The sequence below is a fragment of the Rissa tridactyla genome, chromosome 2 (assembly GCF_028500815.1).
Source record: "Rissa tridactyla isolate bRisTri1 chromosome 2, bRisTri1.patW.cur.20221130, whole genome shotgun sequence".
Taxonomy (NCBI): Eukaryota; Metazoa; Chordata; class Aves; order Charadriiformes; family Laridae; genus Rissa; species Rissa tridactyla.
This window is the reverse complement of record NC_071467.1, coordinates 95,780,639-95,796,422: the sequence shown is the minus strand read 5'-3', so window position 1 is coordinate 95,796,422 and position 15,784 is coordinate 95,780,639. Positions and strand designations below refer to the sequence as shown.

Genomic DNA, 15,784 nt, shown 5'->3' with positions numbered 1-15,784 from the left:
CTGCCTCTCTTATTCAGCCTTCCTTGTACAAACACTGCACGAGAGAGAGGCCCATTTCAGAAGGACAGGAACGGGGATAGTGATAGGAAATGGGAACAAGGAGTAGGAAATAGCACTCTGTTAGCAGGAGCAGTGCTCCGTGAGCTCTGGCTGAGCAGATGACAGGCAGCAGAGAGTCCTCAACTAACTAAATTCAAATCAAGCAACCGCCAGCTCCCAAGGCATCTGCAATCCTAGACCTGCCTGTCATCGCTTTGCCCAAAATCTTCCCCCAGGCACGGACAACTTAGCTCTCCATGAACCCAAACTGAACTGGATTGATAGCTGCCTTTGTAGAGCTCAAATCACTAGAACAAGAATTTCAGATCTGACTTGACGTTAATAGCCAATAGATCTTAAACATGAAACTAAGCATAAAGCAAGCAGCTAAAGTCAGGCTGAGCACAAGAAAGACTCTTGCTACGTGTTGTGGCAAAAAATCTGCTCCTCTGTGTGAGCCTCTGTCCTACCCCTTCCTCTGAGAGAGCGCTGCACTCATGAAAGGTTACTCCATCCAGAGCAGGCTGCCTTCTTGCTCCCCTCTCTCCCTCCCATACTCTGCCTCTCTGCTTAACGGCTCATCTCGCAACCCACACAGTTCCTGGCCTTTAAGCCCAGTTTATATCCGATTTCCAGCCAATCAGCTTTTTCCCGCTGATGGGCATCTGCTCTAGGCTTCTCACCGTTCCCAGGCCCCCAGCCCATCAACATTGGGGCAATTCCTCAGCACACTGTTCACACCTCCTACGAGTGACTGCAGACTCCTCTCGCAGACCAGGTGTCAAGCGTGTCCTCCTTCCCCTCCTCTTTATCCTCCCCCTCCCCTCACTTCTTTCCTGACGTAACTAACTCCATGTGGTGCTTCTCAAACTGCAAATCTGGTGTCTTCGGAGCCTGAGATTATCTCTAAAATGACTGGAGGAGAGGAAGGCTGTACAGACTCCTCTAGGCTTGTATAAATTGAAAGGACATCCTTCTCCTTTTCCTCCTGCTGATTTTTAAAATAGAGCTATCAGTTTTCCATATAGTCATCCTGCCTGACTTAATGAGCCATTCTCTTCAAAGACTTCACATTAACATGTTTATATATTTGTTTGCCTGGCTGGGTTCTTCACCAAGTGTGCCTTTGGTTCAGGTGCTCCCAGCAGACCGCTGCTCTGCCAGCCTGCAGGAAGCTCTCCATTCATTGCAGCTGCGTCCCCAAATTATGTTCTGCGACTCATTGCTTCTGGGGCAATTGCTCAACTGTAATAAGCAGGAACTTAGCATAAATCGGATGTTTTCCTACAGAACCCCTTAACACCGTGCCTCAGAGAGGCTGGCATCGGTCTCATTCTTAGCAGTTTTGTTTCTGCAGTATTAGCTGAAGATCCCAGCAGGAGGATTACTTAAGTGTAGAGGCCAGGCTAAGATATCCCGCTAACCTAGGATGTAGCTAGGAAGGCTGATGTTAAAGATGCAGGGAGCACCAAGAGTTTCGGGGCATAGCCCTAAAAGAAGGGATGGACGGTAAGCTAATTTTATACAGTTTTCATTTTAAATAAGGACTCCTGACAAGCCAATGCTGTCCTTGCCAGAAAAGGGATGTCTGATCTGGTTTATTAACTCTGCGATAAAACCTGTTTTCAGCGTCAGGGTCATTTCAGTGACTGCTGCTACAAGATCTGCACCTGCAGGGCTTTTCTCCTCTCATTTGCCCCTGTGCTGGGTAAACCTGAGTTTTGACTGGGGTGGCAGCCGCAAGTACGCAGGCAGGGCAAGTGAGCCTGCCTACTGTTCCTACATTGTCGAAAGCTTCCTGTGAAATTGGATTAGCAGTTAAATGTTGTGTGACAAAGCTTTATGTTCCAGGTTTTGTAGATGTTCTCAAGAAAAAAAAAAATCACTTGTCAAACTCTTTCTGTATCGTTTGGGGACAATTATAGTATCGCCAGATTAATTACAGTGTTTCTACAATGCTCTCCTCTTATTCTACTATTAAAACACAGCAGAAATCAGAGTCTGTTTTGACCTTTATTCAGAGCCTCCTGTTAAAGTGACTTTCACAACAGAACCCAATTTGTCACATTTTATTTGTACTTTAATTTTATTATTAACAGATTAATGAAGCTGGTAATGGGTTTCCCGATGCTCCCTTTGGAAACGTGAACTGTGTCCCTTCCTTACATCAATCTGCTGTCAGCAGATGAAGTGCCTTTGCAAGATGCTATTAACTGTTACTAGAAGCAATTAGTCAAAATAGCAAGTCAGCTTCAAAAGGAGAGACTCCAGATTCCCTCAGTGCATTAGGAAAAGCGCATTAGTAGGATTTAGTCGTGCCAGCAGACACGAGCTTTAGGCCCTGCAGTAGGTGTCTGGGTTAATGACATGTAGAAATGCAAATGTATCGACTTTAATTTGCTTGAAGGAGCAATGCCAGGTTAAAAAAAAAAAAACCACAAAAAACCACTTACCGGTGTCATTAACAGCAAGCCCCATCATGCCAGGAAAACCCATGCCTTAAAAATCCATGAGTCAAATCCTGGCCCTCCTGAAGGCAGTAGGAGGTTGCTCCTGACAACACTGAGGCCAGGCTTTGTCTTAATTTTCTGGCCCAAACAATTATTTTAAAAGTATTCTCCCTCACCCTCCAAAGCACCAAAGTCCAACCGCTTCCCAGACGGCTCCCTTTTTTATGCCAGTGCCAGAAAGTCACAAGATAATTCCTAGAGAGACGTGCACAAACCTAGATTGAGCTCTATTTCCCCCCAGTTTGGCACCATCATTATGCGGACAGCTTATAGTCTGGTCAGCACTCCAACATGGGGCTGACAAAAATTGCATTATCGTACACACACAAAACACAAAATGTGCTCAATAAATGGTCCCTAATAGGATGAAGTAGGAGTTTGAACTCTTTCAAGGCACTAGCTGGCACCCGGTTAAAAAGCCATGAGTCCTCTGCTGCCTCACCACTGCCCTGGATGAAGTGACAGCATCAGGTGAGGCAGAGGATCAGGTATAATATCCTACATGCCCAGCAGAGTTTCAACCACTTGTTCTGGCATGCTTACCTGCCACCTAAAACCTGCTTTCCAGATTGGACAGACCAGCAACTGCCCGCTCCTCTTTCTCTCGAATGTTGGAAAACGATGTTACCAGTCATTTGTGATGCATTGCTAATTACATGGTCCAACTAAAGGCAGAAGGTCACGAAAACAACAGAAATACCATAGATTATGAAAAATGAAAAGATTATCCATTTCTTCTCAGGACTGGACAATGAGGTTTCTGTCTCTATGCAGAAGGAGGATCTTTTTCATGTTATTTGGCCCTTGTTCCTTCAAACCCAGACCCACCATCCTCGGATGGTTGCAGTGGCCCTGACAGCTGCCCCAACCAGGGACATTACAGCGAGGGGCAAACTCTGGTCTGAGTTCACGTGCCTCTCACAACCGTGCCGCATGCTGATACTCCTACACCGGGGTTTTTTTGGGGGGCAGAGAACAACTCGGCATCAGACCTTGCTGACATTTTTTCCTTGAAGAAAACATCAACAGCTGAACCCCACCTAAGGACTTGGACAAACTATAGTCTGGATTAAAAACAACACCCTTAATTCTCATTGATTAAGAATATGCGGATCTAATGATTTTGCTGAGTATTTGCAGAGCGTATTCCTGCTGGGTATTCTTCCCTCCATTGCCTTCCAGCGAGTGTTCACAGTGCATAAGGTTAAAAGTGTTTCTTTTCCCCTCCAAGCACAGAGGCTAATACAAGAAAAGTGTAGGACTAAAAGCCCAATACAATCCACTCTAAGATGTAAGAGCAGCACATTTTATCTTCCTTTTATATGAGCTTAATGACAGAAAAAGGACAGTCCTTTAGTCCTTCATTGAGCTATTTCCACTGACTGGAGGAACAACTTCTTGAAAAACACAATATATTGTTCAAACACTTCCATAAAAATGGTCTCTCCAACTATTTAAACACATTGTCCGTTGTCTTGGATCAAACACGGCTCTTACACTTAAACATAAGGATTAAAAAACACCCATTAAAAGGAGAGTTTAAAAATCTATTTTTAAAAAAAGTTCAGAATCTTAAAAGACTAATTATTTGTGCAATCTTCAAGATCAAAAGCTGCTGAAATGAAGACTTGTCATGGTTTCAGCTTTAACTGCTTTATCAGATAAAACCTGCGTTCAAAGATTGTAAGGGGAGAAGAGACTACTCTCAGATAATCTAGTTTGACCTCACGACCTTAGGTTTTGGCATTTCACTGGTACAGAATCTTTTCAGTCATTCGTATAGATAAATGGAAAATCGAATAAAACCATCAAGAACACAACAGACTGCATAAACGTGAAAAAAACAGATCATGTGTTTTCATGTTCCTTTAATTTGCGTGTTTGTAGGCAAGGCTCAATACTTAAATGGATAGTACCAAGTCCTCTGCTGCGCAGTCAGTGCAGCTCTGCTGAAGCTTACGGATGTCATCTTCCATCAGATGAGGATCTAGCCTGAAGAGCTTCCAACTGCAAGGGAGAACTAAGTAAGTACAAAAGTGCAAATACTTCGAAAGGGTAATTTGTAGGAGATTCTGTGTAAACTAAACAATTTCCAAAGCCTCTTTTTTTTTTTTTTTCTCCTTTTTTTTTTCCTGCCTGCTGTTTCTTTTATTGCTTAGGATTGTGTTCACCATGCCAATTTTCAGCAGGACAAGAGGGAGAAACCGGGATGCTTTTCTTTGTGTGTGTCTTTTCTAATATGTTTGAGCTGTCTGATGTCTTCATATCTAATACATTCTGGATCTTTGATCTGAGTTGGAGGATGTCTCAAGGAAGAACGATGATTCACAGGAAAACAGGATATCCACAGGGGAGCCAGTTACCCAGTCCAGCAGAATTAATCAGCATTAGGTGTGTGAGCTCTTGCTCTGTAACACTGTAAATAAGAAAGAGTCACAGATGATTATAGGTATGGGAATAAATAAAGAAAGAGAGAAATACAATTTAAACCCCTCAGTGTCAAAAACGGTTTCTGAATCACCCACTTGACTTGTTGGTGGAGCAAAACTCTCCGGTGTCCAGATGAAAACATGACTTCTGTTTTGCAAAGAGGCACTGTTTCAACATTTGCTTCTGTTCTGGCTCCTAGGTTGTTTTTGCAAACCAGGGACACACCTAATGCTGGGTAACAGGGCTGGAATACAGGACGCTGCCTTCCTGCGCCCGGACAAACCCAAGAGCCTGGTTACAGTGCAGTGCTCTCCCTGGCTTGCTCTGCCTTGCAGCCCAGTTTCTCTCTTTTTCCTTACACTCACATTTTCAGAGAAAAGCCCTTGTGGTTGCTTTGTATGAAGGACATGATCTCCCTGCACGCAAAGTCTGCCCGAGGCATGGAGAGCCATGCAGAACCAAGCTGCAGTGTTGCTAGGTCCTGTGGTGGACAGCCGGCTGCCAGAAGGGCAGCAGCTCAGGCCAGGGAGTATTTCAGTGTTACCAGGAAGAGAGCTGTAGGGATTTTCTATTCAAAATTGATCTGTCAAAAATTTCTGTCAGAAGGTGCCTTTTAATCCTCCCTTTTGACAGAAAAGTCAAAACTTAATGTGCCTTGGTCATAAGGGATGGGAAGCGGGGGAAGTCTCAAGATCGTGGCTTTCCATTTGACCACCTAAGTTCTGGGTAGGGCCTGTTGATGGTGCCTAACTCCTTTTTCGAAATCTGCCCCTGCGCGAGGCCCAGCGCTGAGCACAATCCCTCCTGGCACACCATGGCCCTGTGCTCCTTGGGTGTGGGTGGAGGTTTGCGGTGGTGCTGCCTCTGTGCTGGTCCCTCACTGCGTGTGCAGGTCCAGCCATCACTCCTGCCTCGCACGGGCATCCGGGGGAACGCCAGTCATGAAAGTGGTGCTTTCACAAGCACAAGCCCTGTGCTAGCGAGAGGGCTGCGAACTCACTTCCATGGCTGCATACGGAGCAGTGAGCTGATGGGGTGGGGAAGGACTCTTAATGGCCAACCATTTTATTAGAGAGCTGCTGTATATGAGATGCACCTGTATCACCTATGTCAAATAATGTTTTGTTTTGCAGAAGGAGGAATCCTATTTAGGTACCAACACCAACGCACCTTAGACGTGAATGACCTGCAACTGGTTTCCATGGAACTTCTAAAGCCCCAGAGGGATGTTGTAACCACATAACTTAACAAAAAGAGGAAATGCTAGGGGTATTTGACTACAAACAGCCTGCAGTTGGCCTGTTTTTAGAAAAATGCCTCACGCATGGTAATGGATTTCAAATACACTAAAGAGTACAGCCACAAAACCAAACAGGCCTTAACATTTGACCTTATTGGGGAAAACAAGCCTACTATTACCAAAGAAAACTAAGCATGCCGAGCTAATTGACTCATCTTAGGACAAGTCTTGTTTCCATGACTGAACTGTAGGAATGTAAAGCCTTGCCATCATCCAGCCAGCATGGTTTCCTCAGATCTCACACAGAATATCTGAAAATCACCATCCACCTCCTAACATTTTCAACATTTTGAGTACTCTGGCCAGTAGAGAGAGCAGATGCGGAGGGACAAACATAACACCAGCAACATCTTTGCCATAAGGGGTTGTTTTTTGATTCAGCATTTCTGGGATGAAACACGAACACCAAATCAATTAATTATATGCTATTACATTCTTGTTGCTGTTTGCTCATCCACCCACGGACATTCCACATAAAATTACCTAATAATAAATTTGAAGTATTTTAAAGTAGCTTGTTTTTATCCTAAGCCAGTAATAGAGTTAGCAATCCAGTGTCTAGACCTAAGACAGCAGTCTCATCCTCAAAGATGTAAGCCACAAATGGTTTCTGTGTGGTTTAAGTCTCTGGTATTTTATGTATCATTAAAAATGGCCATCCGTAGGTGCCGAGACTGCTTGTAAGGTGCTCCTTACAAAATTCCTTAAGACATGGAAAGACAATTCTAGACACATTTTTTTAAGACATTCATAATTTAACATTCCTAACTAGAGACTGACCACAAGACCGACCATCACCTAAAATGGATGAACACCTATCGTTCGTATTATAAACCGTGAAAGCAAGGTAAGGACTCCCTGCTATGAGATGTAACTGGTCTCAGAGGATCTTTCAAAAGCAACAGCAGCAGTGGCCTGTCAGATAAATCAGCGGAAGGCTACCTTGAGCAAGCACTTTTACTTGTACATTGTTTGGTTTCCCTGGCTTTTGGCAAGTCACTTGTGCTAAAACTCAGCATTTTTTATTCAGATTTGATGAAACCATCCCCATGTTAAACATATGTTTGAAAAGCAGTTTACAGGTTTAAACTAAAGTGTTTATAAACTGTTAGTGAGGATTATCTTGCAAAAAATGAGGACTTCTGGAATAAGCTGTATAGTGACAAATTCATTTTATATTCTGCTTAATATATATGTCAGTAAACTCAAGGCCTGATAAATCTGTTTATTAAGAACCCATACAGAATGTTTAGCTAAGTGTAAAGCATGGTATGTCTTTGTTTTATGGTATTTCTTTGTTTTTTGGGGTGGGCCAGAATGCGTTCAGCCTAAGTACGTACGTTGTCTGAAATGAAACACATGTGATGTGCATTTGACTTTGCTTGTATGCAAAACACTGCTGTCAGACTTTCGGGCAGGGGGCTGGCTGATATGGACCAATTGTGGGCTACTCTAGCCTCAGGGCATAATTTATGGAGCAAAAGTGTGAACAGCAGCAGTAATCAATGCAGGGCAGGGCATACCCGAACCTAGTAAGTTTGTTTTATTTCAGCTATGGCCCAGAAGTTGAGAATCGCGTCTGGGGTTGTAATGCTACAGATCAAGAAATCTGAGAGCAGGTGCAGTAAAAGTGGCTGTCTCTGGTTTAGGTCTTGTCCTAAGAAGCGACAGGTAGGTCATGCTGTAGTTTATTAAAGCCCACACGGGGAATGTAGACACATTTAATAGAGTCCACATTCCAAAACCGATATTGTTATATGGAGAGCAGGGGAACACGCTGCCTTCAAAATCAGATACCCACATCACCAGCGAACAGCACATATTGCAATGAGAAATCAATCGAGATCTGAGTTGAAAGAGAAGAGCTACAGGCTACTTGTTGATTCTTTTTCTAGTGAGGGCTTTTGGCAGATAACAGGGAAGCATCTGCGTGGGTCTCCCAGAAGCTGACCATGCCATATCCTTACTGTAGCTGTATTTGTACTCAGCCTTTAGCTAGCACCTGCTTGCACCCTCTTCACGAGTATAGGTTGTGGGAAGATGCCAGACTCTGCCTGGGTGCACTGAGGAGCAACACTTGCCCTGGCCTTTTAATGTTTAAACAGCTGTGCTGGATTTGCCAGAGGGTGTCTGACGGAGTTGTCAAAAATTGATCCCTGAGTAAACAGGCCCGGTGCTATTTACTCCAATTCAGCTGTGATAATTTACACCATCTGAAGAGCCGCCTAATCCTGCACTGGCAAAATCTCTGAGGTGTTTGCTGTTGACTTAAACAGAAGGATTCTTTGGCAAGGGGAGCGCAATTTCCCCACCACTAATGACTCAGGACAAGACAGTAAAGATACCACGCAATTTAAAACAAAAGGAATTAATTCAGAATGAAAGCAAAATCACTAACACAGTGGTCACAGGCTTGCGCCGATGCAGGACACCCATGTACACTGACACATAGTACAGATGTTGGTTACATGCATGATTAAAATGAAACTGCTAGACCCTAATGGAGGAGAGGTATGGAGTTTAACCTTCTCTCAGGTCTGGTCACACTCCTAGTTTGTTGTGGGTTTTTTTTTTTTTTTTTCCAGTTGCACAAGTTGTAGAGGCACCTCAAGTAATATCCATTTGGAAACATGCTAGAGGGACGGGAAACAATATAATGTTCAGGACCACAAACATCTATCTTCCAGAAAAGTGTGATTTCCTCCCAATTCCATTTGAGCAAGGTTAGATATATCTGCAACTACCCGCTAATGTTTTCATTGGTAGTGGAGATCCTCCTTCAAGTACGGCTTGTGCTTTGCCTGGCAGTGTGAAGATTGCTCACTATCAATCAGTACTCATTCTCTTGGTCCTTTCTCTCTATTGCCCTGCTATTAACTTACCAAATGACACATGTCTTAACATTCCTCTTTATGACATATCTGTTGTCTTGTCATTCTTATTCTCCAAGATACTGCTTCCACCTCTTCACCCTGATGTCTTCAAAACACCTAGAACAGAAAAGAGACACAGGTAGTTTGGCTGATTCACCAGGTTGAATTTTCTGTTAAATTAATGACTTCCTCGAATTAATTCTTAGAATATGAGCACACCACCAATTGCTAGTCAAGTAAATATTTAAGATGTATATAGAGTAAATCTCTGGAGTTTCTAAACGGTTATTAAAATCAGGACTTCGGGGCATGTGAAACAGCAATTTCTCACTCCCTGCTTCCTTATAAAACTCAGAGAAATGGTAATACTTGTGATGGCATTCAAAATTTTGGAGATAGTTTTACTTTGCTGTAAACCTATTTGATCCAGTTGTTGTGGTTTTTGTCATGCTGTAGACAAACATGCTCAAATTAATTAGCATAGTTCTAATTTACTGGTAAGCGTCCATTTTAAAGATGCTAAAACTGATGCAGAATTTCTTGAGTTCATTAACTATAAGCCTTCACCTGATTATACTACCAAAAATTTCGGGCTCTCAAAGTGTATGTAATGCAGCAATGATTTGGGTTTTTTTAGCTTTGGCTGGTTCAGGTAATTTCACATTTGGTATAAATGATAACGATGTAAGACACGTTGACATCACTACATGTTTATAAAAAGAACATACGAATGCACAGTTGACAGTTTACACAGCGGTTGCACGTAAGACACCCACAAATTTGAAGTCCGTCGCTGTGGGGTGCCGAGTACTCTCAACTCTCATTAAATTCAATGCGAGTTGAGAGTGCTTCGTGGTTCAGGTGCTCGGGCCCTCAGCGAGGCTCTGCACAGTAAGGAATTATACCAACATTCACGTCTGAGCCGAGAGTAATTTCTCCTTTCTAGTACGTGCGTTCCTAATTGCTGGATTAGTACAATTGGCTGATAATCACAGTAATATAAATGATTTTCTAGTACTGAAGTGCTCATTCTGAAAGTTAATAAAGCTCACTCGACATCGCCTACAGTTTTACAACACACCGTAATGGAATAATGTAATGAGTACAATGTGAGTATAGTACAAAAGCCGAAGTAAAGTTAAAAATGGATCTAGGATAGTGCTGTTCTTGAATACGAGCAGTACAAGGTATGAATTACTTCTTTGAGCTGGGTACAGGAGTTAATCTGTGAACAACGCAGCCCAGCTCACATTCAGGTTCACTCTTGATTTTTTTTCTCCAAGATTCGCTTCCTACCCGTTTCTTCCAGTTGTTTTATATGTGTCTCAACCTTGTTATTTCCATAAAGGTGATCATGACTTAAATTTACATCTTCCAGTTTTCTACTGGAGTGTGGTTGTTAAAATGGTTTTATAAACTTCTGTAAGAATGTGATGTAAAGACACAGCAGCAAACCAACTCTATTTAAAAATTACAGCACGAATCCCAGGCCAATTTGAAACTTTCAGAAACGTGTAGCCCTGTGACGTGTAAGACTTATCTCCTGCAGTAGTTGAACACCTTAAAAATTTATTGGTAACTTTAAATTGTTTTCACTATGTGCAAACAGAATTTTATTAAATTTCATTATTCTGGGATCCATACACGTCTTGTATCCCATAATGACGAGTTTGTTGATATAAGGGCACATTAATTCTATGTGTAAGACTTATAGTCCCTTTTTTTCCCCTGCATGAATAAGACAAGGCCGTATTTAGGGAGAAATTGGCTTTGTCTACCTGTAAATGAAGATCACGTGAAATGCAGTCTCATAAGAAGTTGATGGTAATTGGTAATGCCAAATCCTCATTACAGCAGTACCATTTTCACCAACTGTATGGTGGATTTTGTAATTAAGAACACACAAAGAATTATTCCTTTCTTGCGTAACAACATTTTAATGTCAATAAAAAGTGGTTTTATAGTTCAAGATTACAAATAAAAAAATATTTCATCTTGACCCTTTTGCTATTTTCCCTCAGGGAAGTCTTCAAATGTTAGTTAGGAAGTGTTAAAAACACGAGGTGGATGGATGCTCGCTCTACAAAAAGCTGAAGGACTCCCTCCCCACTTTGCCATCGCCGGATGTTTTGAAATGGAAGGTTTTGCTCCAAGAGAGCCTGAAGAGCGTCTGCTTTCTCTCGTGGCAGGTGAAACCACGTGGGCATACACCACCACCGGATCCTTTCAAGCTGAACGCAGCTGGAAGGGTACTAAAAGGAAGGAGTCAAGCGCCTCTCCGACTACCGGGGCTGCATCAAGAAGGCACAACATAAGCAATGGTAAAGTCAGTAAACAAAATTTTACTGTAATATTTCATAACACAGATACTGTATTTCTCTTTTAAGTGTAAAGCTACCGTCTTACACAAGAAAGATGGACAGACCCTTTTCCAAGACTAATATGGATACAATAAATATGGAGTTTTACATACTAGATCTGTACACAGAAACTTTGTCCCACAGCCATAAAAATTTACATTTAACAGTGCAACATATAATTTAATCCTTTATTTATCTGACATAGGATGTTTACTTACTAAACACAAGCAACTACCTGGTTTTAATATACATATTTTATATATATATATTTTATATATATATATTCAACAATCTGTACAGGTTTCTAAACATAAAACTCCAAAAAGGCACAATCGTCTATACAACATGTACAAAAATGGCTGGAGCTGACAAGAAACAACAATTATTGGTCAAGAGTTCATGATTGCACGAAGATTAGTAATGGGTTTGTGTCAGAAAAATGTGCTTTAAGGAAAGGGAGGTTTGCAAAGAAACCTGTAAGTGTTATAAAAAAACCAAAACAAAACGAAACAAAAAAAAACAACCCAAAAAATAAAAACACAATGAAAAACAAAAACTAGGTTGCTATTACAAGTCTATCCTCATCGTCACTGCTGCCATCGCTAAACTGCACCGTGTTTTGCCGCCGGGGCAAGGCGGCTGGCCTGTGTACCTGTCTGTCCGGGGAAACAGTTCGGTGGACCGGGGAGGACTTGGTTAACGCCTCGGGATTCGCCTTGGAGCGGGGCTCTGCCGGGGCGGCCCTCTTCACCGGGAGGGAAGGGACATCGCGCTTTGGCTTGGCCGGGTTCGCCAGGTCAGTCTTTTCAGGATCCGCTTTCCCCGGGCTGTCGGTCAGCGGTGGGGCGGGCTCGGGATGGCTCTTCCCACCGTACCGCTGAGGAGGAGGAGGAGGAGGAGGAGACGGAGAAGCGGCCCTGCCGGCCTGGCTGACCTCGGCAGTGGGGAAGCCAACGGGTGCCGGCTCCAGCTGGGCCTCGCTGCCTGAGGCGGGCACCTCGGAGGCTCCTTGCCCCTCGGCGCCCAGGGGGCTGACGGAGGGGATGAGGGTGGGCAGGGCGATGTTCAGTATCTGCAAGCTGGGAATGTGGGCCTGCGGGCTGGGGCTGCCCTGCGGGGCTGCGCCAGCCGCCAAAACCTGGAGGCCCACGGCGTTGAGGGTAATTCCCGGAGGCCGCATCTGCGGGGCGATGTTTGCGTTCGCCAGGCCCAAGATGTTTACCGTCTCCATGCCCAGCGGCGGCAGAGGATGCAGGCTGGGCGCCCCGAGGCCCTGGATGCCCGGCACGCTCACCTGGCCGATGGGAATGCAGGGCACGACGCTGTTCACCTCGGCGATTCCCATGGGATTGGGGGCGGCGGCAGCGCCGGCGGCCGGGCCGCCCGTCTCGCCGAGGGCGCTGGTAGTTCTGTGGATCACGCTCACGGCAGGGATAGTGAGCTGCACCGGCCCCGCCTGGATGGGAACGAAGGTGGAGTAGGTGGCCAGGCCGGCGGGGACCACCTGAATCCCCCCGAGCGGTGCCGGCGTGCCATAGGGTGCCTTGGCTTGCCGCTGGGAATGGAGGGGGAGGTGGCTGAAGAGGTGAGTCTGGGGAGCCCTCAGCTCGGTGGCCTGCTGCGGGCACCCGGCCAGCCTCTCCTCTGGGATTTCGGCGTAGGAGGACGGCGCTGTCGTCGGCATGCTGCGGTCCACCGGCGAGGAGGGGGAGCTGACGGAGGGCGTGCTCTGGGAAAGAACAACACAGGCGTGTTAGTGCGACGGCCGCTGCTATCGTCGGGTGAAATGAAAACGCAAGGTAGCTGGGAGTGCTTCCCACAGCGCCTTTTAAGAAAAAACAACATCAAACTGGTTCACAGTATATACTGCCCAGCTCGAACAATGAACTAATTTCCTTCCTTTCTTTTTCCAACTCCTTCCTCGCCCACTAATTGAATTTTCCTCTCCTAATTATCCTTGGCTAATTTGTCTTGAGCACTAGTACTCGAAAACATTGCTGAATATCCTTTGTATGTGTTTTCTAAAGAGCGAGAAGGCTTTGGAGAACTGTTTTCTGTGGAAATCACCTCAGGCAAGAAGGTTAAATAAGCATAAGATGGCATTTTTGATGCACTGGGTTCCTCTCCTGGAGCCATTACAGCCTCCGGCAGACAGAGGCAGCATCACAGCATGTTTTTCTGTAGGTGCTTCTTATGTGGAAGATGGGCAATAAGCAATTAGAAGAGATGGATGACAACTACAGCACCCACAGAAGCAGAGGTGATGGGCGGATACTGGAGTGAGACGTGGGACCCACATTCTGCTGCCGCCTCAGCTCGCTGTGATTTAGTGCTCAAACCTGGCCTGACAATCATATTTATATGCTCCCTTTTCTTCTCATATAGCCTGTGTTACTGTCCAAGGCTGGCAACTCCTTTCCTAAAAACTCCTAAAAGGAGAAGTCTTAAACTGCAATTTCATTCTCGTCGTGTCTTTTAGTTTCAGGCATATTCATAACACATAGAGTGGTAGAGCCTTATTTAGTTTATATAGTCCTAAATGGTAATTCTGTGGTTTTGGCCAAACTCTCAAGAAATCTCTAGAGCAGGCACAAAACCGAAACCCAAACAGAAATGCTTTGGAAAACTGCTGGTAGGAAACGTATTGCTTAAAACAGAATATGATTTACTGACACTGCAGTGCTGACCAGTCTAAATGGGAAGATGGGTGTGAGAATGAAGACAACATCTTTCTCAGAATTAAGTCCTGCCTGACACCTCACAAGAAATCCTGATAACGGGTATGAATGCTTTCGAAGGAACATACAGCATTCCTGAGCTGTCTTGACCCCTTGTCTCGATTGCAAGAAGTGGGATCCACAGCCACTCACAACAGGAAAAGAATGTAGATTAACCATCAGGCACACGGTTGCCACTTCTTTTGGTCTGGGAAAGGAGGCAGTCTGGAAAGGAATTACTGCCTTGTATTACTTAGATGCCTTTTTTGAAAATATATCAATGTAGACAATTATTAGAGCTATATTAATGAAGACCTTTCAACATTTTTAATCGTGTGAGTATTTTCTTCAGGCTTCAGTGGCTCTGTTCGATGAAGGAATAAACTCAGTCAACTGACCTTCTGCTATCTATTGGCAACAACTGAAACCCCAAATCCAAATATTAAGATCCTACCCCTTTTGTGGCAGGTATATACAGTGATCAGAGACCACTACATTTTATTATCTGTCATACCACAAAATTGCACCAATTTACATTTGTCATACAGACTCACAGTTCTTAAAAGCAGGAATTAACCTGTGTCAAACAATGAAAAGCAGCAATAATTTTTACTGTTTTTCCTCATCAATAGTTCACTATCTTCAATTTTGTAAAAAATACAGATTGTAGTACAGATTTTCAAAGAAAAAACAAGCCACTAAGTACTTAAACTAGAATGAATTCTTTACTTGCTGTTTATGCTTTTGAAAATTTCCTGCTGCTTATTTTTCTATAACTGTATGCATATAAGTTTTGTAAATATTGCATTCATCACAAAGAAGGCAGTAATTACTCCTTTATTTAAACTACGTTTTGCATCACATTTTTCTGAGCATTATTCTGGAAAGTTCTAATGCCTTTACGGTCTGCAGTAAGAATTCAAAACTTCTAAGAGAAATCCTTAGGGTCAATCATGTATGTGACTTGTATCATCTCCATTACAGTCCATTAAAATATTGCTGAATTGTAAAAGGCTTAACACCTGCCAGTTCCCCTCTGTGATTTCCTCAGCGGAGTTTTAAAGACAATAGTCGTCAAAATTACTGAACGTTCCTGCTGCCTTCCATGCAGATTGACCTCATCTTTCTGCATGCTCTGGAGAGCCATGTGTCTAGAACAGACGTGGGCAAAACTGATCCTTTTCTGATGAAAATGTTCTTTCAGGTTGGAGAAAAAAAGAGAGCACTGAGAACTCAGGTCTCAGTTCTGCGCTTGTCTCTCCTTTTGTTACTGTGCAAGGGCAATCTCCTAGTTTCCTTGAACATCTGGTGCTCCTTCTAATTCTACTACCAAGCATATTTGGAGGAGAGATAAGCAATTGCACAATTTTGTTATAGTGATAAAGCAAAAACCTTTGGGACTAGATTAATTTCCCTTGGGAATTACCAACGATTCTATCGTCATATTTCAGAGTAAAATGGCTTCTGAATCCTATCACTTTCCTCTGAAAACTTCATAACCACCACCATATGTTCATTCAGCATATCTGTTATATCCCTTCTTATTTGAAATACA

The 15,784-nt window shown here is 43.6% G+C and overlaps 1 protein-coding gene across 8 annotated transcripts in view; it reads right to left on the bottom strand.

The window, feature by feature from the left end:
* Nucleotides 1-4,402: 4,402 nt before the first annotated feature.
* The window catches only part of HIVEP1 (HIVEP zinc finger 1), a 131,189-nt gene continuing 119,807 nt past the window's right edge, over nt 4,403-15,784 (bottom strand). For 5 of the 8 annotated variants that reach the window (XM_054193491.1, XM_054193497.1, XM_054193493.1 and 2 more), the window contains 3 exons: nt 9,929-13,241; nt 9,162-9,269; nt 4,403-4,965 (listed from right to left, as the gene is read on the bottom strand). In XM_054193491.1, the coding sequence (XP_054049466.1) occupies nt 12,069-13,241 (1,173 nt within the window). In that variant the 3' untranslated portion in view covers nt 4,403-4,965; nt 9,162-9,269; nt 9,929-12,068. The remainder of the gene's footprint in view (nt 4,966-9,161; nt 9,270-9,928; nt 13,242-15,784) is intronic. The other 3 variants (XM_054193492.1, XM_054193499.1, XM_054193498.1) reach the window with 3 other exon arrangements.